This window comes from Barbus barbus (genome assembly GCF_936440315.1).
Source record: "Barbus barbus genome assembly, chromosome: 3".
Taxonomy (NCBI): Eukaryota; Metazoa; Chordata; class Actinopteri; order Cypriniformes; family Cyprinidae; genus Barbus; species Barbus barbus.
In genome coordinates this window covers 34,399,227-34,426,236 of record NC_136731.1, presented here as the reverse complement: position 1 = coordinate 34,426,236, position 27,010 = coordinate 34,399,227, and the positions used below count along the sequence as shown (strand labels likewise).

At 37.5% G+C, this 27,010-nt stretch overlaps 1 protein-coding gene across 1 annotated transcript; it reads right to left on the bottom strand.

Moving 5' to 3' along the window:
- Positions 1 to 1,600: 1,600 nt before the first annotated feature.
- Positions 1,601 to 26,673, bottom strand: LOC306856981 (excitatory amino acid transporter 2-like; the record flags this gene model as incomplete). Its single annotated transcript, XM_079396573.1, has 11 exons — positions 26,564 to 26,673; positions 13,080 to 13,223; positions 12,238 to 12,390; positions 11,856 to 12,109; positions 8,821 to 8,926; positions 8,485 to 8,611; positions 5,648 to 5,881; positions 4,850 to 5,044; positions 3,845 to 3,979; positions 3,315 to 3,747; positions 1,601 to 1,816 (listed from the first exon to the last, which is right to left on the bottom strand). The coding sequence occupies exons 2-11, from the start codon at positions 13,216 to 13,218 to the stop codon at positions 1,601 to 1,603; spliced, it is 1,992 nt and encodes a 663-aa protein (XP_079252699.1). The 5' UTR covers positions 13,219 to 13,223; positions 26,564 to 26,673.
- Between the last annotated feature and the right edge of the window lie 337 nt (positions 26,674 to 27,010).

Below are 27,010 nucleotides of genomic sequence, written 5' to 3'. Positions count from 1 at the left end.
TCAGGATTCTTCAATGAATAGAAAGTTCAAAAGAACAATCACAGAAATCTTTTGTAACATGATAATTTAATGCATCGCTGCTGAATAAAGTATTAATTTCTTAAAAAAAATGACTGACCTCCAACCATTTAACTATTATAGTTTAATACTGTTATTTAATTTAAAGGGTTAGTTCACCCCAAAATGAAAATTATGTCATTAATTACTCACCCTCATGTTGTTCCAAACCCGTAAGACCTTCGCTCATCTTCGGAACACAAATTAAGATGTTTTTGATGAAATTGGAAAGTTATCTGACCCTCCTGAAAGTATTCTCGTAGCATCGCAAAACTGAAGTTGAGCCACTGATGCCACATGGACTGTTTTACTGATGTCTTTACTACGTTTCTGGACCTGGGAACATTTCAGTTGCGTTGCTGTCTATGGAGGGTCTGAGAGCTCTCCGATTTAATCAAAAATATCTTAATTTGTGTTCCGAAGATGAACGAAGGTCTTACGGGTTTGGAACGACATGAGGGGGAGTATTTAATGACAGAATTTTCATTTTGGGGTGAACTAACCCTTTAATACTATTATAATTTAGCAATGAAATAATATTTATTTAAAAGAAAATATTGCAATTCTTTGGAAATATGTTCTTAAGTATGAAAAATGAATAAAAAAAAAATCTCATTTGTGAGTTTTTTTTTTATATAATAGGCTGGAAGTGAGTGGAAACTACACTGGCATTCATACAGCATGACAGTGGATGACTTGTGCAAGGACAATTGTTATACAAGTAAAATACGATGTCAGGTTTATGTAACTGCTTTTGGTCTGGCGACACTGAGGTGTGCAAGCCTGATGTCACATCCACTAATATAAACAGTGTATTGGTAAATCTGTACATGCAAATGATGTTTTCGTGCATGATTCACATTTAAGAAAGGGAAAGAACATGAGGGGTACGGAGAGAAATTGCATCATATTACTCACAGCTGCTCGTGACGTCCTCGCCACCATCAAAAGAAAAACCCAACAAATCATAAAACGGGAGAGTTGGAACAACTGTTTATAGGAACCAACTGCTTCGACTCATTTGAACTGCCTGTTGTCGTTTTGTTTATGTTACACTGGCAACTGAACAGAGGACATCTAGACTATAAAAGTAAACTAAGGCAGCTCAAATGAGTCAAGGCTATCTTTTCCCTGGACCATTGAGTAAGTCTGGGTTTTACAGTGCAGTGCAGTGACATCCAGTATCCCAGTAGCCTAGATAAATTATATGATAGGGAAGTCAAAGAATAAATAAAATCAAGATTGGCAGAGCACATGCAATAGAAGCTCAGAGCCACTCATCCGGTTTATTACTGAAATCCTGTAAAAGCAAATAAGCTACAAGTTACAAACAGTTGCAGTTGCTAGACTATAAAGCTTAAACATAAAACATAGTGAAACCTACATTCGCTTTTTATCAAGTTTCTCAATGCAAAACAAACACACAACAAACCTAGGTACTCAAAGTCTTTACCAAACAACAAAAATGCCAGCGTTCACTCAGAAAGGTGGGTTCCGAGATACGGAAGAAGCATTGTGAAAATGTGCTACAGCTTTGTTTCGTTCAGGGCAGGTCACAAGGTGGGATGCCGTGGCGCCTGTCGTACGCCGTGTCGTCGCTTTCTTCTCCGTCGCTCGCCACGTCCATCATTCTTTCTTTCTCCTCGTCCTCCTCGGTCTCGCTCCCTTTATCCCGCTCACGCTCCCGCAGTCTCTCTCTTTCTCTGTTTCGTTCCCGGTCTCTGCCTCTCTCTCGGAAACCTCTGGGAAGAGTGGTAATCTGTGGGATATGAGGTGATGAGTGACTTTTAACAGCATATCCACAACAAAAATACCTCAGGATAAAAACATCGGAATTACTTGATCAGACTGAAATGATCAGGTTACTCACCCTCATGTCAATACAATGTCATTTTTACAGAAAAATGTTGCGGTAAACATGTTACAGTAAAACCTGATTCACTGTAAGTTAACCTATACAGTGAAAAACTGTAAATGGTTTACCATTGTGGTGAAATTACTGTCAGATTTATGGTTGAAAGTAAACCTATGAATTACTGGATAATTTACAGTAAAAGGGAATTCCCCCCAGTCCCTGAGAGCCACTTCACATATTAAATGTGACCCTGGACCACAAAACCAGTCTTAAGTTGCTGGGGTATATTTGTAGCAATAGCCAAAAATACATTGAATGGGTCAAAATGATTGATTTTTCGTTTATGCCAGAAATCATTAGGATATTAAGTAAAGATCATGTTCCATGAAGATATTTTGTAAATTTCCTACTGTAAATATATCAAAACTCCATTTTTGATCAGTAATATGCATTGCTAAGAACTTCATTTGAACAAATTTAAAAAGTGATTTTCTCTATATTTAGATTTTTTTGCACCCTCAGATTCCAGATTTTAAATAGTTGTATCTCAGCCAAATATTGTCCGATCCTAACAAACCACATATCAATGGAAAGACCATTCATTCAGCTTTGATGTATAAATCTTTGAAAAATTGACACTTAAGACTGGTTTTGTGGTGCAGGGTCACATATATAAATCATTTGTTTATTCTTTTTGTTTGTTTTTTATTACTCTGATAATTAGTGAAATATACAGAATCCTAAGTGGCAAAATCTTGTAATACCTCAAACTCTTTTCTGGAAACCACAGCTGTCGTATTTGTTTACATCATAAATTTAACAGGATATTCTTTGTGTACTATTTGTGTATTGTGTAGTGTATTTGTTCTTTCGCAGAACTTGGTCCCTCTTATTCATGCAATTACAATGAACAAGGATAGACGTTTTTCAAAGGAAGGTTCAACAAGCATGCAAAAACAAACCCCACAGATCAGCCCAATTTGCGAACAAATTATTCAGATTGGTGAACTGTATATAACAAATCACTGACAAGATCAGACTCAAAAGAAAGATTTGTTTGATTCATGAACTCTACTAAACACGTCAAGAAGCTTAACAGAGAATAATGACTTTGATCTCTGTCTGTTGCTTGCACAAAACAACTCGTATTTGTTTCTTATTAAGAATTGGTAATACAGTTTGATCACTTTTGTAGTATGTAAAAAAGAAAAAGAGTGACTTCAGAAGAAGAAAGTCGTACAGGTTTGGAACAACATGAAGGTGAGTAAATGATGACAGACATTAAAATTTTAGGCGATCTGTTTCTGTAAAACCAATCTGTGCAGTCATTTATTTGAGAAACTCATAGCTTAAAAAACAAAATTCCAAACATAATATTTCTATTTTCTGAACGAAGCCTCACCTGGTTGTCATGAGTGGGCAGGGTGCAGTATCCAGGCTCCGTCCTGGGTAAAAGACGAGGGGAATGTGTTCGGAAGGGCCTTGGGGAGTGAGAGCACACGGAGCGAGGGGAGGGCGAGCGGATGGAGTGAGGTGACGGAGAGCGGACGGAGCGGGGCGAGTGCGGGATAGAATGCGACTGAGACTGCGAAGGGGTCAGAGACGGGGCGTGATGGTTGAGCTTTGGGGGCCGCGGGGAGCGAGGGGGCAGTTCGGGCGGTTTGAGAGGGTCTATGAGGTCTATTTCAGTGAGGAGAGGCGGAGGGGGGACAAACTCCTCATCTGATAGAGGGATGTCCCCGTCGATCATGGCGAGCTCTGCCCGTGATAGGTGGTCCACAATGCCCGCCCCGATAGAGTCGCCCACCACGTTAATGGAGGTGCGCATTCTGTCACTGAAGACACACAAAAACAGCTCTAAACGCTGACTCAGAACAGCTCAGGCTGCCATCAGGGCCCATAGATAACACAAACAGAGCCGTTTGAACTCACAGAAGCCAGTCGACAGCGACGAGCAGGCTGATGTCTTGAGTTGGAAGGCCCACGGCGGTCAGGATTAGCAACATGGTGACCAGACCCGCACTGGGAATACTGGCCGCTCCCACACTGGCTAAAGTCGCTGTCATACTGCAGAGAAAGATAGAGAGGGATTATACCACCACGACTGAGACAGCATGGGGCGGCACTGACGGATTTGATCTATTGAGGGGGTGAAAAAAGAAAAAGTTCAATGGTGGAAATGAGGAAAATAACAAGAAGAATTGGAAGAAGATGCTAACTCAGTTAGAGGAGGAACATCTGTGATGAAGCTGCAGGTTAAAGTTTTATTTTGTAACTGTACTACAATTATAGAGACATGGTAATAAAAAGCAATTAAAATAATTGTACTAATAACCAGATTGTTATGGCACAACACAAAGGATCATAAAACCAAACATGTGACTCATAAATCAAGACTGCATTCAGACTGCGTGTGAGAACTAGCAGGCAGATGTTTAAAAGAGACAACAAATGGCATTTTAAAAATGGATCATACGGAATCAAATCTTACCTGAAAAATAAAATAAAATAAAATATTAAATTAAACTAAATTAAATTGACTACAAATTCATGGTCATTAAAATTTGATGGTACAACCTAAAAATTGTATTTTATATAATTTTATATTAAAATAAAATAAATTAAAATACATACAAATGACAACAATTTTTCAGTCATTAAAATAATGGGATTTTATGTATAAGACCTGTGTTTGTGTTTTAAAAATTCAACCCATTTTAAAGTGAATTATAAGGAATCAAGTCTTACCTGAATAAAATAAACTGATAAAAATACAAATTAAAAGCTGCAACCTAAAAGCTGATTGTTCATCTTGTGACTAAAAAGACCATTTGAAATAAATGGAAATGAAAGGGATGTTGTTGTGTGCATGTGTTTCTTTATTGAAGCCACTGCATAAGCCACAATTTGTCTTGTTTCAGTTCCACATCTCCTTACCTAACAGTGACAATCTGTCCTCCATCTAGGGCAATGTCATTCATCTGGGCGATGAAAATGGCTGCTACGGCCTCATAGAGTGCAGTGCCATCCATGTTTATGGTGGCTCCAATGGGCAGCACAAAGCGGGTCACACGCTTGTCAATCTTTAGATTCTCCTCCAGACAACGAAACGTCACTGGCAATGTCCCAGCACTGAAAAAGAGAAAGCTAAATTGATTATAATTGTCAAACAAATGTTAATTTGTTGTTTGAAAATTGCTCTGACTAAATATTATTTCCAAAATAACCCACAAAACCAGTAATTATATATAAAAAAGCAAAGTTGATAGGATTGAATGCATATTCTGTGCCAAAATGGTTTGGCGCAACAGATGTAAACCCAGATTTATTCATAAACAACTCTGTAAAATATTTCCATAATTTCTCATCCATTTAGACTGATTCATCTTTCTAGACTTCCATTCTCTGATGTTCTCCAGAATGTGTTTGGCCAGATTAGGTAGTGTGGATGATTTATGTGGTGTCTAAAACATAAGTCATCCATCTGATGTTTTTTTGGTTATGTTGGAGTTTATATTAAAACATCTGAGACCACATACAAGTATAAAATATTTTCAACATGAGAATTGTTTTGGCTGTGCTATATGTAAAAGAGTAAAAAAAAGAGATAGATCGTGCTTCTCAAGACAAATGTTTTTAACCAAATGTGACCTTTAACTCTTAAGTCTGTGCGGCCAGAACTCTTCAATCAGCATATCACCATGAAACACATGAGGAGTAGTCTGCTGTCTGTACCTGCTGGCCGTTCCCAGCGCAGTGATCCAAGCCTGGAAGATACCAGAGTAAAACGTGAAGGGGTTTTTCCGAGTCATGGTGAAGAATATGATTGGCAGGATGAACCCGCCATGAATGACGAGACCGACTATAACCGTGACCATGTACATGCCCAGCTGCCTCGCCACCACTTCCAGGTCACCGATAGCAGCAATTTTCCCACAGATGAGGGAGGCAATGCCTACTGGTGAGTACCTGAGGACAGATTAGTTGAGTTATTAGTTTGGTCAGTTTAGCTGTTTAGAGTTGATGTCAAGTGTTTGTTTTTTTTTATGTTAGTGAGCCATAATACTTCTCTAACTTTTTGACTGACAATCAATACATTTTGTTTGTATCAAGTTTGTATTTGTGGAATATAAAAAGATATATTTTATTAAAAATAAAATAATTTTATTAAGAATAAAATAAAATATTCGGAATATTCTCAGGAAAGCTGCTTTGGAACAATATTTATATAAATCGGAAATCTGAATTGAAAATCTGAAAATGTTTACATTATAAATCACACTTACTTTTTTTCTTCACTCATTATAAATGTGTCTTTATACATGCAGTTATGTCCAAAAATATCGGCACCCTTGGTAAGTATGATCGAAGAAGGCTCGAAAATTAATCTGCATTGTTGATCCTTTTGATATTTTATTGAAAAAATTCACAAAAATCTAACCTTTCATTGGATAATAAGAATTTAAAATAGGGGGAAATACCATTATGAAATAAATGTTTTTCTCTAATATACATTGGCCACAATTATTGGCACCCCTAGAAATTCTTATGAGTAAAATATCTCTGAAGTATATTTCCATTCATATTTACAATTTTGAGCACTCCAGGGTGATTATGAACATGAAATTATCCAGCCATGGCTTCCTGTTTCACAGAAATATAAATAGGAGGGAAAACAAAGCCAAATTCCCTTAATCATCCATCACAATGAGAAAAACCAAAGAATGTATTTCTGATGTGCAGCAAAAGATAATTGAGCTTCACAAATTAGTGAAGTGGCTTTAAGAAAAGAGCTAGAGCAGTGAAAATTCCCATTTCCAAAAATAATTAAGAATTTCCAATCAACATAAAATGTTACGAAACTGCCGTGTGTCTATATCGTCCTAATGCATGGTGAGGAGGAGAGTTTGAGTGGCTAAAGACTCTCCAAGGACCACAGCTGGAGAATTGCAGAAAATAGTTGAGTCTCAGGGTCAGAACACCTTAAAAAAATTGTCAAACAGCACCTACATCATCGCATGTTGTTTGGGAGGGTTTCAAGAAAAATTCTCCTCGCTCATCCAAAAACGAACTCCAGCATATTCAGTTATCAGACACGACTAGAACTTCAAATGGGGCTGGCTTCTATGGTCAGATGAAACTAAAAAAAATTAGCTTTTTAGCAGCAAACACTTAAGATGGGTTTGGTGCACACAGGGATAAAAAGTACCCCATGGGTACAATTAAATATACTGCTGTATTTTTAATATTGTGGGCCTATATTTCTGCTGGAGGTCCTGGACATCTTGTTTAGACACATGGCACCATGGATTCTATCAAAAACCAACAGATAAAAAAAAATCAACAAGTGTCTGACTCTGTTAGAAATCTTATAATGGGCCATTTTTGCATCTTCCAACCAGACAATAATCCAAAACACAAACCTCAAAAACAACAAAAATGGGTCACTGAGCACAAAACCAAGCTTCTGCTATGGCCATTCCAGTCCTCTGACCTGAACCCTGTAGAAAATGAGTGAGGTGAACTGAAGAGAAAAAGCACCAACATGGAGCTGGGAATCTAAAGGATCTGAAGAGATTAATGCAGATTAATTTTCACAGCCATCTTTGATCATATTTACCAAGGGTGCCGATATTTTTGGTTATAACTGTATATAGCTGCCTTTACATTTTTAGAAGGGAGTCCCTTGCAAGGGGATCATCATATTGGCCCAGTTTCGCAACCTGAACACCATATGAGATGACGTTATTTCTTATGTGGTCTAAATTTAATTCATCTGAAATGCTGCATATAAATATTTCACCGTGTGTTATGTAAGAAACAGATTATGTTTATTGTACCGTTTGAACAGTTTACATACTGTGAACGGAAAACACAGAACACAGTTAGTTACAGATGGGACGGTCTCAGGGCTGAGAGGGGACTGGATTTGTTGTCATTAGCTTTTATTTTGGGCTATTTACTTATTCAGTGTTTATTCTTTTAATGTTAACGATGTATTAGAGTATGAAACAAACATGTTCCTTCCCACTGTCTCACTCCTTTTGTGCTGTAAAATGGCCTGTTACATTACGGATCAAGCGTTTCAGTTCTGCAGACATGATTCATAAGTTCATTGCTCTATCTGTTTTCTGCTATGTCTTTCTTTGCCAGCATGTGGGTATCTGTCTGTGGTTTATGTGTCGGAGGATATATTACATCCAGAATAAAACTCCCACATTTACTCATGGGAACAACTATGATGTTGCACTCTCTCAGATTCCTGTGCTGTTTTCTCCCTGACAAATCCCCCCCTCTCCCTCTTCCTTACATGCTATACTTTTCTCTCTGTCCAATTCTCTCACTCTGCTGAACACCTCTGAACATGTTTGACTGATTCAAACACAATAATTCCTTAGACTACAGAAGTATATAAGGTTTTTGTACTGCTTTATCCCATGCTTCAGGAATCAAAACATGGAGAGATTAATTAGTGTTATTTATGAGTGGATGACACCCATAAAATGGTTCAAATAAATTAATTTGTTTCAGTTGCAATAGATATATAATCATGATAAAGGCAGAATACTGACCACATGATCATGGACACCATCTTCATGATGATCTCATTAAGGATGTTGAAGAAATCACACATGAGCTTCCCCCTCTCTCCCATTTTCCCCATGCAGATGCCAAACGTGATGAAGAAACCAATCAAACCTTACAACACAGGTGACAAAAATGACAATTAAAAACAGTGAAATTAAACAGAAATTCATCTATTGATAAATCATAACGTTATTTGGTATTCTAATAATGGAACACAAATTTAAATGACCCTTTTTGTATTTGCTGGTAGTTAAAATTACATCTACGCTGTATTTTGTGCTTTAAGTAAAAAAAACAAAAAAACCCTAATATACTCTAACCTAAAACATTCATTCCCCACTTCATTTCCAGTTTTTTCCGGTTGACAAGGATCGGTTCTGTTTGGTTCTGGACTGGGACAGCTACTTTTTTCTGCACCGTTTGAACCTGAAAAGGCAAGCAAGAAACAGATGATGATTACGTAAAAGTGCCAGGACAACTGTCTCTCTCTGAATGTGAGCAAAACTAAAGAGCTGATCGTGGACTTTAGGAAGAGACAGCAGCGGCCCTACACTCCTCTTATGATCAGTGGAGCGGGGTCTCCGAGAACATCTCCGAGAACCTGACTTGGACTACACACATCCAAACACAGGTTAAGAAAGCCAGGCAAAGACTGTACCATCTGCGACAGCTGAGGAAATTCACCAGCAATCCTGAAAACTTTCTATTCAGGGACCATAGAAAGTGTATTGACTCAGTGCATCTCAGTGTGGTATGGAAACAGCTCCAATCAGGACTCCAAAGCACTACAGAGAGTTGTGCGCTTAGCTGAGCGCATCTCAGGGTCTGCTCTCCCCTCTCTGCAGGACATCTACCTCAAACGCTGCAAAAATAGAGCTGTCAAAATCTTCAAGGACACAAATCACCCTGGTAACCGACTATTCACTTTGCTTCCATCTGGTAAGCGCTTCCGTAGCCTGATGGCAAAAACTGAGAGACTTAGGAGGAGCTTCTTCCCCCAGGCCATCAGGCTCCTAAACTCTAACTCTGTGTCATAACATCACTTGACTCCATGTAAATATCACTATATCAATAAGATATTCATAATTTTTCTCTACCTCATATTGCTGCTATTTACATACCCTGGACAACTTTTTGCACATTCCTCTTTATTACTATTTAAGTCAAAAACATACTGACCTGCACATTTATATTTATATTTTTTATCTTTTATTTTATTTTTTCTACTTTCTTTTTCTTAATATTTGTATTCTATATAATGGCACTGTCCTTGGAGCGGACCTGACTTACATTTCACTGCTGGTTATACCCTGTATAATTGTGTATGTAATGAATAAAAATCTTGAATCTTGAAGTGTCCAAAAGAGTTTTGCTTACAGAGTAGTTTAGTATAAATATACTATTAGTAATATTACTACTGCATTGTAAATGTTATTTTTATTATCAAACATTCTATTTAACAGGACAATACAATAAATTGTACAAAAAAATTAAGTATAAAGTATGAGTTACCATGTAATCTATGGTGAAAATATATAGTAGTCAACAAAACTTGTCTATGGAAAACTATTGTTTTGGAAGTAAACACATAACCTTTTATTATACCTTACTAGTCTTAGTCATATTATTGAGTCTATCCTCTGCAATGTTGTTCTCATAAAATGTCTTGACCCACTTCCATTAGAAAATAAATGTATTTTTAGTGTGGCGCTGCTCATGTGATGTGCAATGCAGACATAGCAAACAAACTATCAGACAAAGAGCTTATGATGCAGGTGGAACCGTTGTGAAATGGTGTATATAAAGCTCTGCAAACAATTAGAAGGAACTTCTCAGATGAGAGCTTGGTTATCTGGAATCAGTTTCATACACACCGCAATAATGTTTATTATGTGCTCTGTTAAGAGCTGTCTCTCATAGGTTGACCGTACGTCCTCTTTTTCCTGGACATGATCTGGCTGGGATTTCTAAATTGTATAAATTGTCCAGGTTATATGCGTGTTTGGCTTGAAGCGGTGCTGCGCAGACCGTCGCCACACACAGACTGATCTGCGCAGCACCCCTTCAAGCTGAACACATCTTTTGGCTTTGTTTTCTATTGGTTTCATACTTGATGAAAGTAAATACTGCAAAGAAGTTTGACCAATGCAAGCATTGTACATAATCGACCAATCATGGCACGTGAGAAGGTGGGATCTACAGAGAACCAATGCAAATTTTCGACATTTTAGGCAATTAAGAAATCTCAGCCAGGACACGTCCAGGAAAAAGAGGATGTATGGTCATCCTAAGCCAGGGATACTCAAATCTGGCCCACTCCTGCAGAGTTTAGCTCTAACCCTAATCAAACACACCTGAGCATGCTAATCAGAGTCTTCAAGATCATTAGAAAATCACAGGTAGGTGAGTTTTACCAGGGTTGGAGCTAAACTCTACAGTAGATTGGCCCTCCAGGGAAAAATTTGAGGAACCCTACCCTAAGCATTCAAAAGCTTCAATTATTTAGAATAAATGGAAGAACAAATGCTTCTACAATACTAAACATCAACTACAATGTGAACGTAAGATATTGTAAAATTCATTTAAAAAGAAATGAACATCACAAATATGTAGAGTAACACCTGAATAATGTACAACATTTTAAGCCCAGCATTTTCATTTTATCTTTTAGTTTAGAAAAAAAGCCTTTTTTAGGCCTTTGTATACAACAACCGTAGTAGCACTAAATGCGAGTAAAATTTGGCTCTGGAAACGAAGTTGGATGCAGGAATTCCAACTTACAACACAGCTGAAACTGCAATGTAAAAACGGTAAAAGGACAATAAATGTACTTTTTTATCTGACAGCAGACAGCAGGAAAAAACTATGCTTAAATGAACATAATAAAATAATAATCCATCGTTAGGATTGCAAAATAAATAGGCCACTTTAAAAGAGAAGAGAAAATGATTCTCATATTGTTTGTTGGCTAAACTCAAATTCATCTGTCACTTGTTAGAAGCAAGATAAATTAGGCAGATGGACAGGACAGGTTGCGTGACATGTCCTCATGCTCAAAAACCATGAACAAACAATGTAAAAAACAACAGCTGTGAACCATTAGCCGCAGATAGCATGAAACTATCGGTCAATTGGGATATGACCCCAGGATCCCAATATACATCACAAGCAACCTGCTGTGCCACTGTTCTGAAAGGTTCATTTTCTAAACAACAGAAATGCAGAAAGATGACAAGATGATGTCTCTGTTTGTGGGAGGGACTCGGTTTCATGGTAAACCTCTGACCCCAAGTGCATACTGGGTGATCTTGTGACTCCACTTAAAACTTTCCAAAGCACAAGCACAATTTTTTACCTGTTGAAAACAGGCCTGGACCAGGTTCTCAGGGAAAAGATTTCGGATCAGATCCAGAAAGGCGTCCAGACTGCTCACTTCTTGGTTCTTGGGGGCGGAGTTGACCTGACCGGACCGGAGTTTTGGGTTCCCAGGGTGTATTCCAAGCACCAGGATGACACCCAGAACAGCAGCGATTACTGTGGTGGACATGTAGTACACCATTGCTCTGGTGCCCATTCTTCCACTGGAGCGAGCATCCAGACCGGCCAGGCCTGCGAGCCAGTCAGAAGAAGAGAGAGATCTTGTATCAACAAAGATAAATGGCTTCTGCTTTGGTGCTGTAGACACTCTGTTTCCATTTAGCAATCTTAAAACACAACACATGTGATTAAGGACTGACCTGTGATGAGACTGGAGATGATGAGAGGCAGGATGAGCATCTTCAGCATTCTCATTAGGATGTCTCCCGGAAAGGAAACCAGCATGAGAGTGTTTGTGTCCAGATCAGGAACATAACGCAGCATCATGCCCAGCACGGTGCCCGCTATAACACCTGTGAGAGTGTCGATTACACTGGTTATGTTCGGCTTACTTATTAAAAGGTGTATGGATCATTGTAGGACACTGGGTTTTTCACATGCACCACTGCATAACTGTCTTGTATCTGCATCATCTCAAACTACTGTTGTATAAACAGTGTCACTACATTGAGGCCAAAAAATTTGCTGAGAACTTGCTAGTTTGGTATTTGTCTGCGGTTTGACCGATGATCACAGTTATGAAACCACAGACAAGGTTTATGTTTTATATTTCTAAGAATGTAAGTATAAAAAATGAGTAGATGAAAGCTGATGATAAAGGCTGACAAACTGAGATTAAATTGGTGGTATCATACATCTATAAATTGTTTTTAGACACAAAATAGTAGTATTTTAGTTTTCATGAACATTTCTTTCCTCTTTACTGCTGCTGTGCCTTAAACACCCCCTTTTGCATACGCAATTAACTAATCTCTTCCCGTATATTATCCACAATTTTAGAGATGATGCCATCTCTCCTGCTTTGTCCTTATGACCTCACTGTGACTTGCTAGGTTTTATTAGTTTATGACCACAAAACAGGCAATAAAATGGTAAATTTATTTAATCCCCTGAACTTCCAAGGAAGGAGTCAGACAGACAGATCTAAAGTTGTGTACAAACACTCCCACACATGCATACATGCACGCACACACGAGCACACCTAGTATAGTGAGGGCAAGGAGCAGGTTGCGTGAAAACCAGCCACATTGTTGGTGTCTGTTGTCTTTTAAATCTGCTTCCACTCCATCGTCCATCTGCAATGCTGCACTTGTCTGGTTGCCCAAATGCTTATTCGTCATCCTATCTGTAGAAGTCAAGAGAAAGGGAGAAAGGAAGAAGGAAAATGCAAGGTAAATAAACAGTGATGATCACTTAAACATCCCTACCTTTCCCCTCCTTACCCTTCACTTTATGCCTCCAGTGAACTCAGGCTGTTTTTCAAGGGGTCAGGGGGTCAAATTTTTGCTAGTTAGCACGGCCCAGTTAGACCCTGCTGGTTGATAACATAGACTGTAAAAAAAAGATGGATAATGCTTCTACACTTCTTTCTACTATAGAAAAGTGAAGCCAGAACCTCCCAGTATGGCCACTGTCATCTTGCGCTGATAATGCCATTTGGAGCCCGAGTTTGCTGTCATGAGTTGGAGCCGTGGTATCAAAGTTGCCCCCAAACTCCTGCAGATCCAATCACAAGCTCATAATCATGACACCACACCCCGTTTTTACAGAATTAAATAACGAACTAAAGGCAAACTTATCCACCTAATTGTTCAATGCAGAAGTAAGCCTATGTGCAAGACTTCCAGTTCATTAGCCACTCTAGGAAAATAACGAGAAGAATAACAACGTGCAGTAAACGGTAAAACTGTTTGCACTACAAACCAGTGTGTTCATAATTAAGATAATACATTGCAATTATATGGTAAGACACACCAATTTGCAATATCAAGCTGCAAAATGAGCTGTTTTGTACAACAAAAAGTAGCTGGACGCGGATGAGACCAGAAGCCATAAAACTTACAAATGACCGTGCCTGCTCTTACGGGAAAAATAAGGTGGATTAGAAAAACAAACACTTGAACATACATCAATGTGAGGAGAAAATGACAGAAGCCATCTTTGGGAAAAATTAGTTGAAGTGTAATTTGTTTATTTAATTTGCCTCAAGTCCCATTTGTTTACATAGTGAGGGCAGGGTTTATGACCTGTAAAGCAGCCAGCCGCCAGATGGCGATCAAAATGTTTTGGCTTCACTTTTAAAGGACATGTGCGGCACACTTGGTTGATACCAAATTGACTCAACTCTACTGCCAAAAAGCATTTATCTCCATTGACATTTTGCAATATGTACCCTACCATTTAAAAGTTTGCGGGTCAGTAAGATATATCTATCTATCTATCTATCTATCTATCTATCTATCTATCTATCTATCTATCTATCTATCTATCTGTAGTTTAGGTATACCCTACATTATGGGGATGAAATGTCCCCACAAAGATGGCAATATTCAAAATTCTTTTTTGGTCCCCATGAGGAAAACAGATGTTTTTTTGAAAATCTAAAAAGTTTTATGTGAGGGGTAGGTTTAGGGTATGGGGATAGAAAATAGCATTTGCACAGTATAAAAACCACTATGTCAATAGGATGTCCCGATGAAACATGGAAACCCAATGTGTGTGTACACAGTATCATTTTTTTCAGTGTGTGTGTGTGTTTGTTTGTTTGTTTCTTTACTGTGTTTTTATTCTTTTACTATGAAAATATATTAAATCAATTATTAATGTTAAATATACTAATTACATATCACATAACTGATTATTGCTGAGACTAAAAATGGTCAAATTAAATTTTAAAATCTTTTTGATTAATCTTCGCAAAACAGTTTTGACTGCTAGCTTAGAATAGCTCTAAGTTCTTTAAATAGCCAGAACAAGAAAAAGAACAAAATGCTTTTCAGTCAAGCATTGAGGAAGGTGGTTATGATCTTGCACAGAACATACAGAAGCTGAGTAATAGCCAATAAGATAAATGGGAATGCCAAGGAATTGCTCTCTCCAGGTCTGACAAACTTCCTTCGGCACGCCCGGTTTCTAAAAATTTCTCTAGAAAAATACTAGTGCAATGAGGAAAAACAATGAAAAATATCTTTATCAATACCCCAAGCTCTCTTTCTATCATGCTAATGAGCAGTGTCTAAGCAAAACAATTCACCAGAATGACAACAAACTTGGCGTGTGTATAAAAGTCATATTAGTAATAGAAAAACACAAAGACCACAGAGATAGATGAAGTAACCGCGATGTCTGAGACTGAACTGTAGTTGTGGATGAGATCAACACCCTCACAACTAATGCATTGGTCACAAATGTTTTGCCTCAGCAACACAGGCCTATATTACAGCAGGAGTGTCATAATAGGTTCATGAAATTGCATCTGAAAGCCTTGAATGACCCTCTGCTGTGTTTACGTGACCATGCCGAAACATAACACACCACATTACCATAATTGGTTATTATTATTTTCATCTGTTGCTGTTTATGCTCATGACACTGGAGGCCAATGTATCGCGAAGCCTCATTTGATTGTATTCCTCTTTTTTAATCTTTAAATGATTTATGACTGACTATGACCAAGTCTTTGTACTGACAATCTAAAATGCATAAATAAACAAAAGGCTAATTTGAAACTTCCCAAGCAACATCTGCACCACACAACATGTTGCTTTTCTCATCTGCATCAAGCAGTTGGCAATTCCGTGATCTGTATGATCACCAAAACAGTCAAGCCAGAGATTTACTTCTCGTGTATCTTACAGCTGTTTCTCCTATAACGCCATGCCTCTTTTATAAAGAGAAATCAAATGATGCCGAAACTGGTTCGGTTTGGAAGTCACTGAGATCATCGCTTGCAAAGGAACAAAGCCTTGCAAGAAAACATTATAACCTCCTTCCAATCTTTTAATCTTCTAAACTGCTACTTTTCAAGCGCTCCCTTATACGCACACAAAGACACGCCCATATGTACTCTGTCAAACCTCCATATGGGAATAATACACAGCTCCTGCTCCTTTAGAATACCATGTGACTGCCAAGTGTGGCCGATAAACATTTCATCAGCCTCGGCCCATTAAAAACATCTGCCTGAAGCCAGACACTGATTGAGGTGGGAGAAACTGAGGGTTGAGTAATGAAACATATAGAATAAACACACGTGTTCAGAAGAAAGCAAGAGCTGAAAGACAGAGCGACAAACATCTATGAATTGCATCATCGTGAAGAATAATCTTGTCTCTTTTAACTAGACAAGATAAATACTCACCTGAGTTTCCTGTCTTGGCTTTTTTGCCCTTTCTCTTCTTACTGTTTTTCGGTGCTGTTTGGTTCTGACTCTTTGACCTGCATTTTTCTTTCTTTCTCTGGATGTTCCCTGTCCTGTTCATCTGTTTGTTCTCCATCACAGATTTAAACTAAAACAACAGTTGCTGCTCAAACATAAAGACGGATTGGCAGCACTGCTGAAATGTTTTTTTTTTTTTTTTTGGAGGGGGAGGGAGGGAGGGAAGTCATTTGCCAAGTTTCAATTGCACAAACATAATCCTCTGTGAAGCCTCATGGGAGACGAGAGAGAGAGAGAGTGAGAAAGAGCTTATGACCCGCGAGTCTGTATCCCTAACAATTTTCCCTGAAGTCGTAAGCGTAAACCTGTTTTCACGAAGGTCTCCGCATTCAAACACAGGCAACAACATGCCAGAACTGCGCCTATAAAAATGAAGTGCTGCTACATTCTGCTAATCCCTTTTTTGGAGAGCTGCTTTGTTTTTCAGAGAGGAGGTTACAGGTTGTAACCAAGTAAGTAACTTTAAGTCACACCGCTGGTGGGAGGTCACAATTTTCAAGAAAGGTCAGGATGTTAGTGAAACACTGGAGGAATGCAAGTCAACAAGTAAGGCACAATGACTTCAATTCACGAAAGAAAACTGATAGCCTTTGCAATAATAAAGAGCAATTACTCTCACAATGAAATACATAAATTCATGCGCTCTTAAGCCATGATGCAGGTCTGTAATATCAGCCAGAGTCACAATGCATCCCTCCCCCGATAAAGTATGTGACCTTTTTCTTTTCCACCAATCTAGATTGATTTATGAATAAGAACATGAAGAGGATTGGCCACCTATAATGTAAGAGCTTTGGCTGTCAGTCAGAAGATGATATTAAAGTGTTAGTTCACCAGTAATATCTTCCAATGAAGAAAAAAAAGTCATACAGGTTTGGAACACTGAACAGAAAAAGAAAATCTACTAATGGTTGTCTTCTGGGTTTAGTGATGGGAAGTTCGGATCATTTTACCGACTCGGACCTTTGAGTCTCGTTCAGCAAAATGAACGAATCTTTTTTCGGGTCATTTCGTTCATTTCGTTCATTTTAGCAAAATATAATTCAAATGTTATCTGTTACTTTCCAAACACATCTACTACTTATGCAAACGTTTATCACACTACAAACAATACAAAACTATGCTATAAGAAACAGAAAATATTACTTAATTGTTTACCTGGGTCTTTAGTCTATGATTAGCGCACCACCTCTTATCTGACAAGTGTTCGGGTTTGAGTCGTTCGTTCATCACGTGACAGCCCCATACGCTTAACCAATGCAGCGTGAGCCGGAAAGAGAATTGATTAGTTCATTCGTTCATCACGTGACAGCCCCATACGCTTAACCTCGGTACTTCCGCCTAAGTCAACCGTGACCTTTTCAACGTCATTGCGTATTACGTGACGTCACGAACGCGCATCACAGAACAGAGCAAGGCGAGCATTTGTGCTTATAAAACTTAAACTTTTTTATTTATTTTTGAAATGACCGATCGTTTCGCTAGATAAGACCCTTATTCATCGTCTGGTATCGTTTAAAGCCCTTTGAAGCTGCACTGAAACTGTCATTTGGACCTTGAACCGTTTGGGTCCCAATGAAGTCCATTATATTGAGAAATGTTTTCATCAAAAACCTTAATTTCTTTTCAACTGAAGAAAGAAAGACATGGACATCTTGGATGACATGGGGGTGAGTAAATTATCAGCAAAGGTTTTTTTAAAAGTGAACTAATCCTTTAAGTGGCATTCACACAGGATGTGAGATGGAACACAATGGAATCTTGAGACGTGTTTTTAGATTAACTACTTCTAACTTGACAGTAGCATCAAAAAATGCAAAGCAGACGGTGTGAAGCGCTGAACAAACCCAGATATTGTGCAACAACCAAAAAGCGTCCATCTGGTACATGTGTACAAAGACCAAAATTTAAAAAGAGAGCATATGGAATATGCAAGGAATAATGCATTCCAAAATTACTGCAAAATAAACCTAACAGGGCAATCAGGGCGCTGAGGCGAAGAGGATATTCTGCTTTCCTCACCGGATTAAAAAATTAGGCCATGAAATTTTAATTTGCTTTGCAATTATTTTATACTTTTACCTGTATATTACATTGAAGAAATATACAAATCAATCGGCCTAGCAATAAGACAATTTTACAACAATACAAATGCCAAAGTCCTCTAAGGTCTTGCTACAATCGATCTGTCCATTTTACAGAAATGCAGAATTAGGTAACACAAAATACATTTAGTTTTACATTGCATTTACATTCATGCATTTGCCTGATGCTTTTATCCAAAGCGAGTTATATTGTATTTAAAGTAGGGGAGCACGGGGCACAACCTAACAGTGTTTGACTTTCTTAGTTTGTGTAAATCCACGTGGGGTTCAGAGTATAATTTTTTTATACACTTTAATTTCATACTGGTCTAGAGAAAATATGTTGTGTTGTTTCATAATTACAGTGTATATGTTTTCATTATTTATTTCAAAAGAATGGAAGTGAAATGTGACAGCATGCCCTGTTATTGGGGTACATTGTAACATATGAGGGGCACGTTGTAACATAACCATATGACAGCTTAAAATGTTATCGGATCTAATATATGGCAGATCATTGAATATCGGATCATTGATATGGCAGCTAGTAAATACTGTAAATTTGGTTATGCTATTATGTGTGGAAATATTTAAAACATGTGTGTTAGAACTAACCCCGTGTTAGTTTGTGCCCTGCGCTCCCCTACACATTTTATTAAGTTATTCATTCCCTGGGTATCAAACAGGGGCAGCGCTAGGGGTGGGCTAAGGGGGCTGAAGCCCCGAATGTTTTTATTACCATGTCTTGTGCACATTAAGATTGAGTTTTCATGCGCATTAAAATTATTTCTATTACAAACCCGATTCCAAAAAAGTTGGGACACTGTACAAATTGTGAATAAAAACAGAATGCAATGATGTGGAAGTTACGAATTTCAATATTTTATTCAGAATACAACATAGATGACATATCAAATGTTTAAACTGAGAAAATGTATCATTTTAAGGGAAAAATAAGTTTATTTTAAATTTCATGGCATCAACACATCTCAAAAAAGTTGGGACAAGGCCATGTTTACCACTGTGTGGCATCCCCTCTTCTTTTTATAACAGTCTGCAAACGTCTGGGGACTGAGGAGACAAGTTGCTCAAGTTTAAAAATAGGAATGTTGTCCGATTCTTGTCTAATACAGGCTTCTAGTTGCTCAACTGTCTTAGGTCTTCTTTGTCGCATCTTCCTCTTTATGATGCGCCAAATGTTTTCTATGGGTGAAAGATCTGGACTGCAGGCTGGCCATTTCAGTACCCGGATCCTCCTTCTACGCAGCCATGATGTCGTAATTGATGCAGTATGTGGTCTGGCATTGTCATGTTGGAAAATGCAAGGTCTTCCTTGAAAGAGACAACGTCTGGATGGGAGCATATGTTGTTCTAGAACTTGGATACTTTCAGCATTGATGGTGCCTTTCCAGATGTGTAAGCTGCCCATGCCACACGCACTCATGCAACCCCATACCATCAGAGATGCAGGCTTCTGAACTGAGCGCTGATAACAACTTGGGTTGTCCTTGTCCTCTTTAGTCCGGATGACATGGCGTTCCAATTTTTCCAAAAAGAACTTCAAATTTTGATTTGTCTGACCACAGAACAGTTTTCCACTTTGCCACAGTCCATTTTAAATAAGCCTTGGCCCAGAGCAAACGCCTGCGCTTCTGGATCATGTTTAGATATGGCTTCTTTTTTGACCTATAGAGTTTTAGCCGGCAACGGCGAATGGCACGGTGGATTGTGTTCACCGACAATGTTTTCTGGAAGTATTCCTGAGCCCATGTTGTGATTTCCATTACAGTAGCATTCCTGTATGTGATGCAGTGCCGTCTAAGGGCCCGAAGATCACGGGCATCCAGTATGGTTTTCCGGCCTTGACCCTTACGCACAGAGATTGTTCCAGATTCTCTGAATCTTTGGATGATATTATGCACTGTAGATGATGATAACTTCAAACTCTTTGCAATTTTTCTCTGAGAAACTCCTTTCTGATATCGCTCCACTATTTTTCACCCGCAGCGTTGGGGGAATTGGTGATCCTCTTGCCATCTTGACTTCTGAGAGACACTGCCACTCTGAGAGGCTCCTTTTATACCCAATCATGTTGCCAATTGACCTAATAAGTTGCAAATTGGTCCTCCAGCTGTTCCTTATATGTACATTTAACTTTTCCGGCCTCTTATTGCTACCTGTCCCAACTTTTTTGGAATGTTTAGCTCTCATGAAATCCAAAATGAGCCAATATTTGGCATGACATTTCAAAATGTCTCACTTTCAACATTTGATATGTTATCTATATTCTATTGTGAATAAAATATAAGTTTATGAGATTTGTAAATTATTGCATTCCCTTTTTATTCGTAATTTGTACAGTGTCCCAACTTTTTTGGAATCGGGTTTGTACTTCTTATACTTCTTATTTCTATTTCTTTCCTGTAGCTCAAATAGTAGAGCATGGCGCTAGCAACGCCAAGATTATGGGTTCGATTCCCAGGGAAAGCAATAGCTGATAAAAATATAGAAACTGTAACTTGAATGCAATGTAAGTCGCTTTGGATAAAAACGTCTACTAAATGCATAAATGTAAACGTAAATGTATTAAACCAGCACTTAAACAGCAAAATGCAGTTGCTTCAGGTATCTTTAACTTACTGTAGCCTATAAATTCATAATACCGATATCCCCATCTGACAAAATTAGATTACTGTTACTGTATAGCAACAAATATAGATTTTAAATCATGGTATTATAAACACAGATTTTCTAGGACACACACAAACATTTAGAATGACTAGATTATATGAACAGATTGGTTAGCTTTTAGCATGGTCTGTGGCAGACAGGTGAGTGTCAGGGCAACAAAATTCAATAAACAAGAAGTTAATATTAAGTGATTTAAAATCGTGAAGAAAATATTGTCTTTTTGCTCTATTTCGCAAAAATTGTTCTAAACAAAGCCATGTTGTGCGTCTCCGCACACAACAGTGTTTCATTGCTGAATGAATTTACCTTTTTTGAATGCCTTGAATCAGTGATTCGTTGATCCATTCATAAAACCAGTTTCTTCATTCCTAAATGAATCAGCAGTTTTTAATGAATTGATTGAATAAATGACTCAATGGCTCAATCATTAAGACAATGGCTTGCTGCCACCTACTGGTACTAGTTTTAGTCTCATCTTTAAAAGTATAATTTTTTTTTTTTTTAATCATTACATATTTTAGTGTTCAAATTTTTTGTGTTTATATTTAAAACATTAATACTTTTAAAAAGAAAATGTTCAACAATTACAAATAATATCATCAGAACTATTACTCATGAGTTATTGTGATTTTTATGGGGTCCGGGTGGTAAAAATAATGGATTACAGTGCTGTACCACAATTTGATTGTTTTTTACAGGTCAAAACATGTTTAAATTACATGAAAATAAATACTACAGCACTGATACTGGAAATGAAAATACAGTAATAATACTGGAAATGAAAATACGGTAATAATACTGTAATTGAAAATACAGTAAACCCATTATTATACTGTAAATGCAATTACAGTAATAATACTGTAACCGTTTTTACAGTAACTTACTGGCATCCATCTGCCTGTAAGTTACTGTCAAATTTACAGCAATCTTTTTACAGTGTAGAGTTCAGTGGATTTTAGGGGATTTTACACTCATGTATTGCTATTGCAAACATGATTGATTCTAATAATAGTTTTGTGGGGTGTAAAATCTTTCTTCAACTTACTTTGAAAATGAAGACCAAAAAGAACACATTGCAACTCAACGCTATAATTTCAATTAAACACCATCAAAGGAATTAAATGATAATTGTTCTCAAAAACAAAATAAAATGAAGTCTTAACTTGCTGGTTGCTACAGTACCACATCTTGAGGCAAGGACTATGTATTCTACTTAGACACTATTTATTTCCTCCCCTTACTGACATTTAATGAACATTAGCTGAGATCATTCCTCAAACAAGCAATCAAACAAATACCTACAGCTTAGCCGAACTAAGCTGCTGGACTTTAGCCATCTCAAACAGTGCAGGTTCGGTTTACAGTTGCAAGCTCTTTATGACAGAACAGGATGCTCAGGAACGGAATAGATGAAAAGATCAGCCGCAGGCAAAACTACAGCTTACCAAAAAAAACAAACTCGGTTGGCCTCCTTTTGTAGATCACACAGTGTGAAAATTAAAGATTCTGGGGGTTTTAATCAGTGTGCCAGAAGATGTTAGATAGAGAGATATCACTTTTACTCCTCCAGTCAGAAGACTTGACATTGCGGTCAAAGCAAAATCCCTGGAAGACAGAAAGGCCTAGGGGAATCCTTTTAGAAAGCTAGCCAAGAAGCAAAATAAGCAAGTGAGAAAAAGATTAGTGTAATGGAGATAAACCTTGACCAAGCCTGGTTTAAGAAAATTTAGCTAATCTCCCGATCTTGACCAGCTGATATTAAAACCATCACACAGGGACAACTGCTAACCACATAGCTGGGTTTTTTTTTCTTTTTTTCTAGAGGTAAGTTGGAGGAGGAGGTATGTTTCTTGTGGTTTGGCTGCCCTTATTTGCAGGCGCTTCAGTGATATTGTGTAAGATAGCAATGTCAAACAAAATGAAAAAGTTACATAAACAAGTTTGAACAACCACATTTCTGTCATATTACAGATAACTTTGTCCAATTAGTGGCTTAAACTAAACAGAAGAACTACTGAAGAATAAGACCTAATGGATTATTTTCTGAGGTTGATTGTTTGGTGTGGGCTTTGCAAAGGGATAGAGATATAATCCCATAACTCCCTGCCTCAGTGAGAAAATGGAAGAAACACAGTGACAGACTGGACACCACAGTTGTCTTTCAACCTCACACATGAACTATGCAAACTAGACCCATCCACATAATCTCATTATATATGGAGGGGGTCACATACATTTTCACATACAGATTAATATTTAAGACACTTTGAAATTAAACTATATATTTGACCAGTTACATGATCTTGATGTTGCTAGCAGGCGTTCTACAGTTTGAACTACAGGATTTTTTTTTTTTTTTTTCTTTTAACAGGAAAAATCTCATGTACTATATCACATTCCAAACATCAAATGCAATGAACTATTTTATTTATCAGCATTTTAAATATCTACATACATTTACGTATTTGGCAGCTGTCTATAGCCCAAACAACTTACATTGCATTCACAGTATATGTTTTTTAAGTTCATTCATTCCCTGGTAATCAAACCAACGACACTAGTGTTGTCAATGGCATTTGCTACTGTTTGAGCTACAGGAATACTAAACAAAATGTCAAATACTAATATATATATATATATATATATATATATATATATATATATATATATATATATATATATATATATATATATACACATACATACATGTATATACACACACACACACTATATTGCCAAAAGTATTGGGTCACCCCCTTCTAATGAACATGTTTGACTACTTTAGTCATTTCTATGAGTACAAATCTGAATGTTTAAGCATATAATGGTATTCTAGGGAATTGTGTGCTTCTTTTATAGCAACAGTTTGGACAGGACCCTTTTCTATTCTAACATGACAGTGCCTCTGTGTATAAGGCACGGTTCAAAAAGACATGATTGATTCAGTCAGCGTGGAAGAACTTGACGGGTATGCAGAAAGCCAAGTCCTGATCCCAGCTGAACTCCTCTGGTGTGACTTTATATGCAAACCTTGAGCCAAAAACTCATCACTTATACACACACATACATATATATATATATATATATATATATATTTTTTTTTTTTTTTTTAGTTCATTCACAATGATATTTTAAATACTTTGAAATATATTTTACTTTTTACTCTATTGGCATTTTTAAATGCATAAACCAAACTTAATTATGTTACATTTTCCAATGGGATAATAATAATATTAATAACAATAATAAACTTTATTCAACAACTATTCTGTAAAACAAGTCATAATATAGTATGCAATTTATATTCTCAAGTACGAAACATTATGTTAAGGAAGTTTAGTTATTTTAACTGGACAAAGAGATATAAGAAAATATATTAAGAAGCCATGCATCTTAACCTTTTGCCAGAATGTGAGCATATACTGTGAAAATATGTTTTAGACTGATGTAAAGCAATGAGATGTATTTATACTGTAAAGTAAGATTTATTACTTATTTTGCCTGCATGTGGTTAATTCTGAAAGGGTAAGCTAGCACATCTGCAGGTAGATGTGTGTAAGTCCATCTGGGGGCTTATTCCTTTGCATGTGCTGACGTGTATGGTCATCTTGCTTAACCACACACATCCGTGCACACACACACACACACACACACACAAACTTGCACACACCCTCCCCCTTACCCCTCTATCTCTGACTATAATCTGAGTGTATTAATCTGTTGTTTGAACTCCTTAAGCACAGACTGTCTATCACATCTGCTCGCCTTACCCTGCTAAAGCTTTGCTATTAATAAATCCCCAATTCCCCCTTCTCTGTTTCTCTACTGCAAGTTTTTCCCTAACTGAGCCCCGCAGGAACCCTCATTTTACCTTCCTAAATCCCTGTCAATCTGCCATTAAGCTCCATGTCTGCAGAATCAACTATTTCGTTACTTCATTTCTGAAGCCACCCTGATCTCCAATATGTCTCAATCTAGCGATCTGTCTACGGCTGGTTGACTCCTCTTTTCACTAGTGCCTCTAATGAAGCATGCCTCATTCATAATCTGCACTCTTAAAACCATCCATCATCTCTCTGACACTTCACACTACCACTACGCTCAAAGAATGCCCAACCAGGGCTATTTGTTAACTGATATGTGCTGTTAAGTTTGCAGCAATTACATGTGCAATGACAACACTGAGAGGAATTTAAAGGCAAAAAGGAAACACCATGCACGCTTCAACAATCATGGACGACCGATGATAATCATGAGCAAGAACTCATGTAAAAGGACTTTATGTCCAATATACGGTGTTTTAGCATGCCATAATATAACAAGCCCAATTAAATAAAGCATGAACAAAAATATAGATAAAGTTCTATGGCATACTGAGAAGGTAAGGGACAAGTTTAAACAGAAACAAGAACAGTAACGTGCAGTAGATCATAGTCTTACCTGTGCTGTTGTGCCGTCTCCCATCCAGCAAGATTTAGGCATTAGGAAAGAGACATGTGAAAAGAATTGACAGAGGGTGAGAAAGAGAGAGCGAGAAAGAGACGAGGCAAAGTCACAGTCTTTGCGTCATCTGAGAGAATTCTCAGATTAATAAAAACGGTTTGATTCCCTGAGCCTGGCTTGCTCGCTCAACCTCTCTCTCTTTTGCGCTCTCTCTCTCTTTTTCTAATTTTTACACTGACACTATCCCAATCAAAGCTATTTTATTAATCCTCCAATATCCTGTTATTTTTTCAGCTGTGTATGCTTTCACCAACTAATACATAAAGTAATTCATTGAATTATGGCCTGACAGACAGACAGACAGAGAGATGACAGACAGACAGACAGACAGACAGACAGACAGACAGACAGACAGACAGACAGACAGACAGACAGACAGACAGACAGATAGATAGATAGATAGATAGATAGATAGATAGATAGATAGATAGATGACATTGACAGACAGACAGATATACAGACTGACAGACAGATAGACAAATAGCTAGATAGATAGATAGATAGATAGATAGATAGATAGATAGATAGATAGATAGATAGATAGATAGATAGATAGATAGATAGATAGATAGATAGATGACAGAGACACTGTCAGACAGACAGACAGATAGATAGATATAGACAGACAGACAGACAGACCGATAGATAGATAGATATAAACAGACTGACTAGGGATGTAACGATTACCGGTTTGACGATAAATCATGATAAAATTCCCCACGGTTAGTATTACCGTTTCATATTTTAATTATCATTAAAACCGTATTCGATTACCGTGATTTGAACAACTCGCGATAAATAAATACTGTCCAGCATAAAGCAGAGTTTTCAGTAACAGTCTCACGTGCGCACGGCAGCAGAGTAGTTTCGTTCTGAGTGAAAATAGGGCGGAAAAGCTGGGAGGTTTTAAAAGAGTGCTGAGGGAATTATACAAATGAATATATCAATGAATTAATTATATGAATGTACCTCTGAAGGTTCGGACTGTCTTCAGAAACGATTTGATGGCATTTTGTTCTCATCTTCGCTCCATGTAATAGCTAAAGGAAGTGTTTGCGGAGTTCACGGGAATCAGCTGTAATTCAGCTTTTCTGTATAAAGCGCCACCTGCTGTCAGAGAGTGGATTTACAGACACTTATTTACATTCAGTCTGTGTGCAGTTTCTGTCTGGCCAAAAAATGGACCAAATTTGCATGACCTGCTGTAAATTTTAACCGGTTGATGAAAAACAAGCTTATGTGGTTTCTACACATTTAAACAATTCAGATAAGCTATATGGAATTATTTATGGAGCAGATAAAATACATATAATCATTTATTAATCAATTATCATTTTAACTTAACCCTTTTCTTTAAAGGCTGAAATGTGTGGTCTACCTTTATGTTAAACTTTTTCAAAGCTTTATTTGAACATT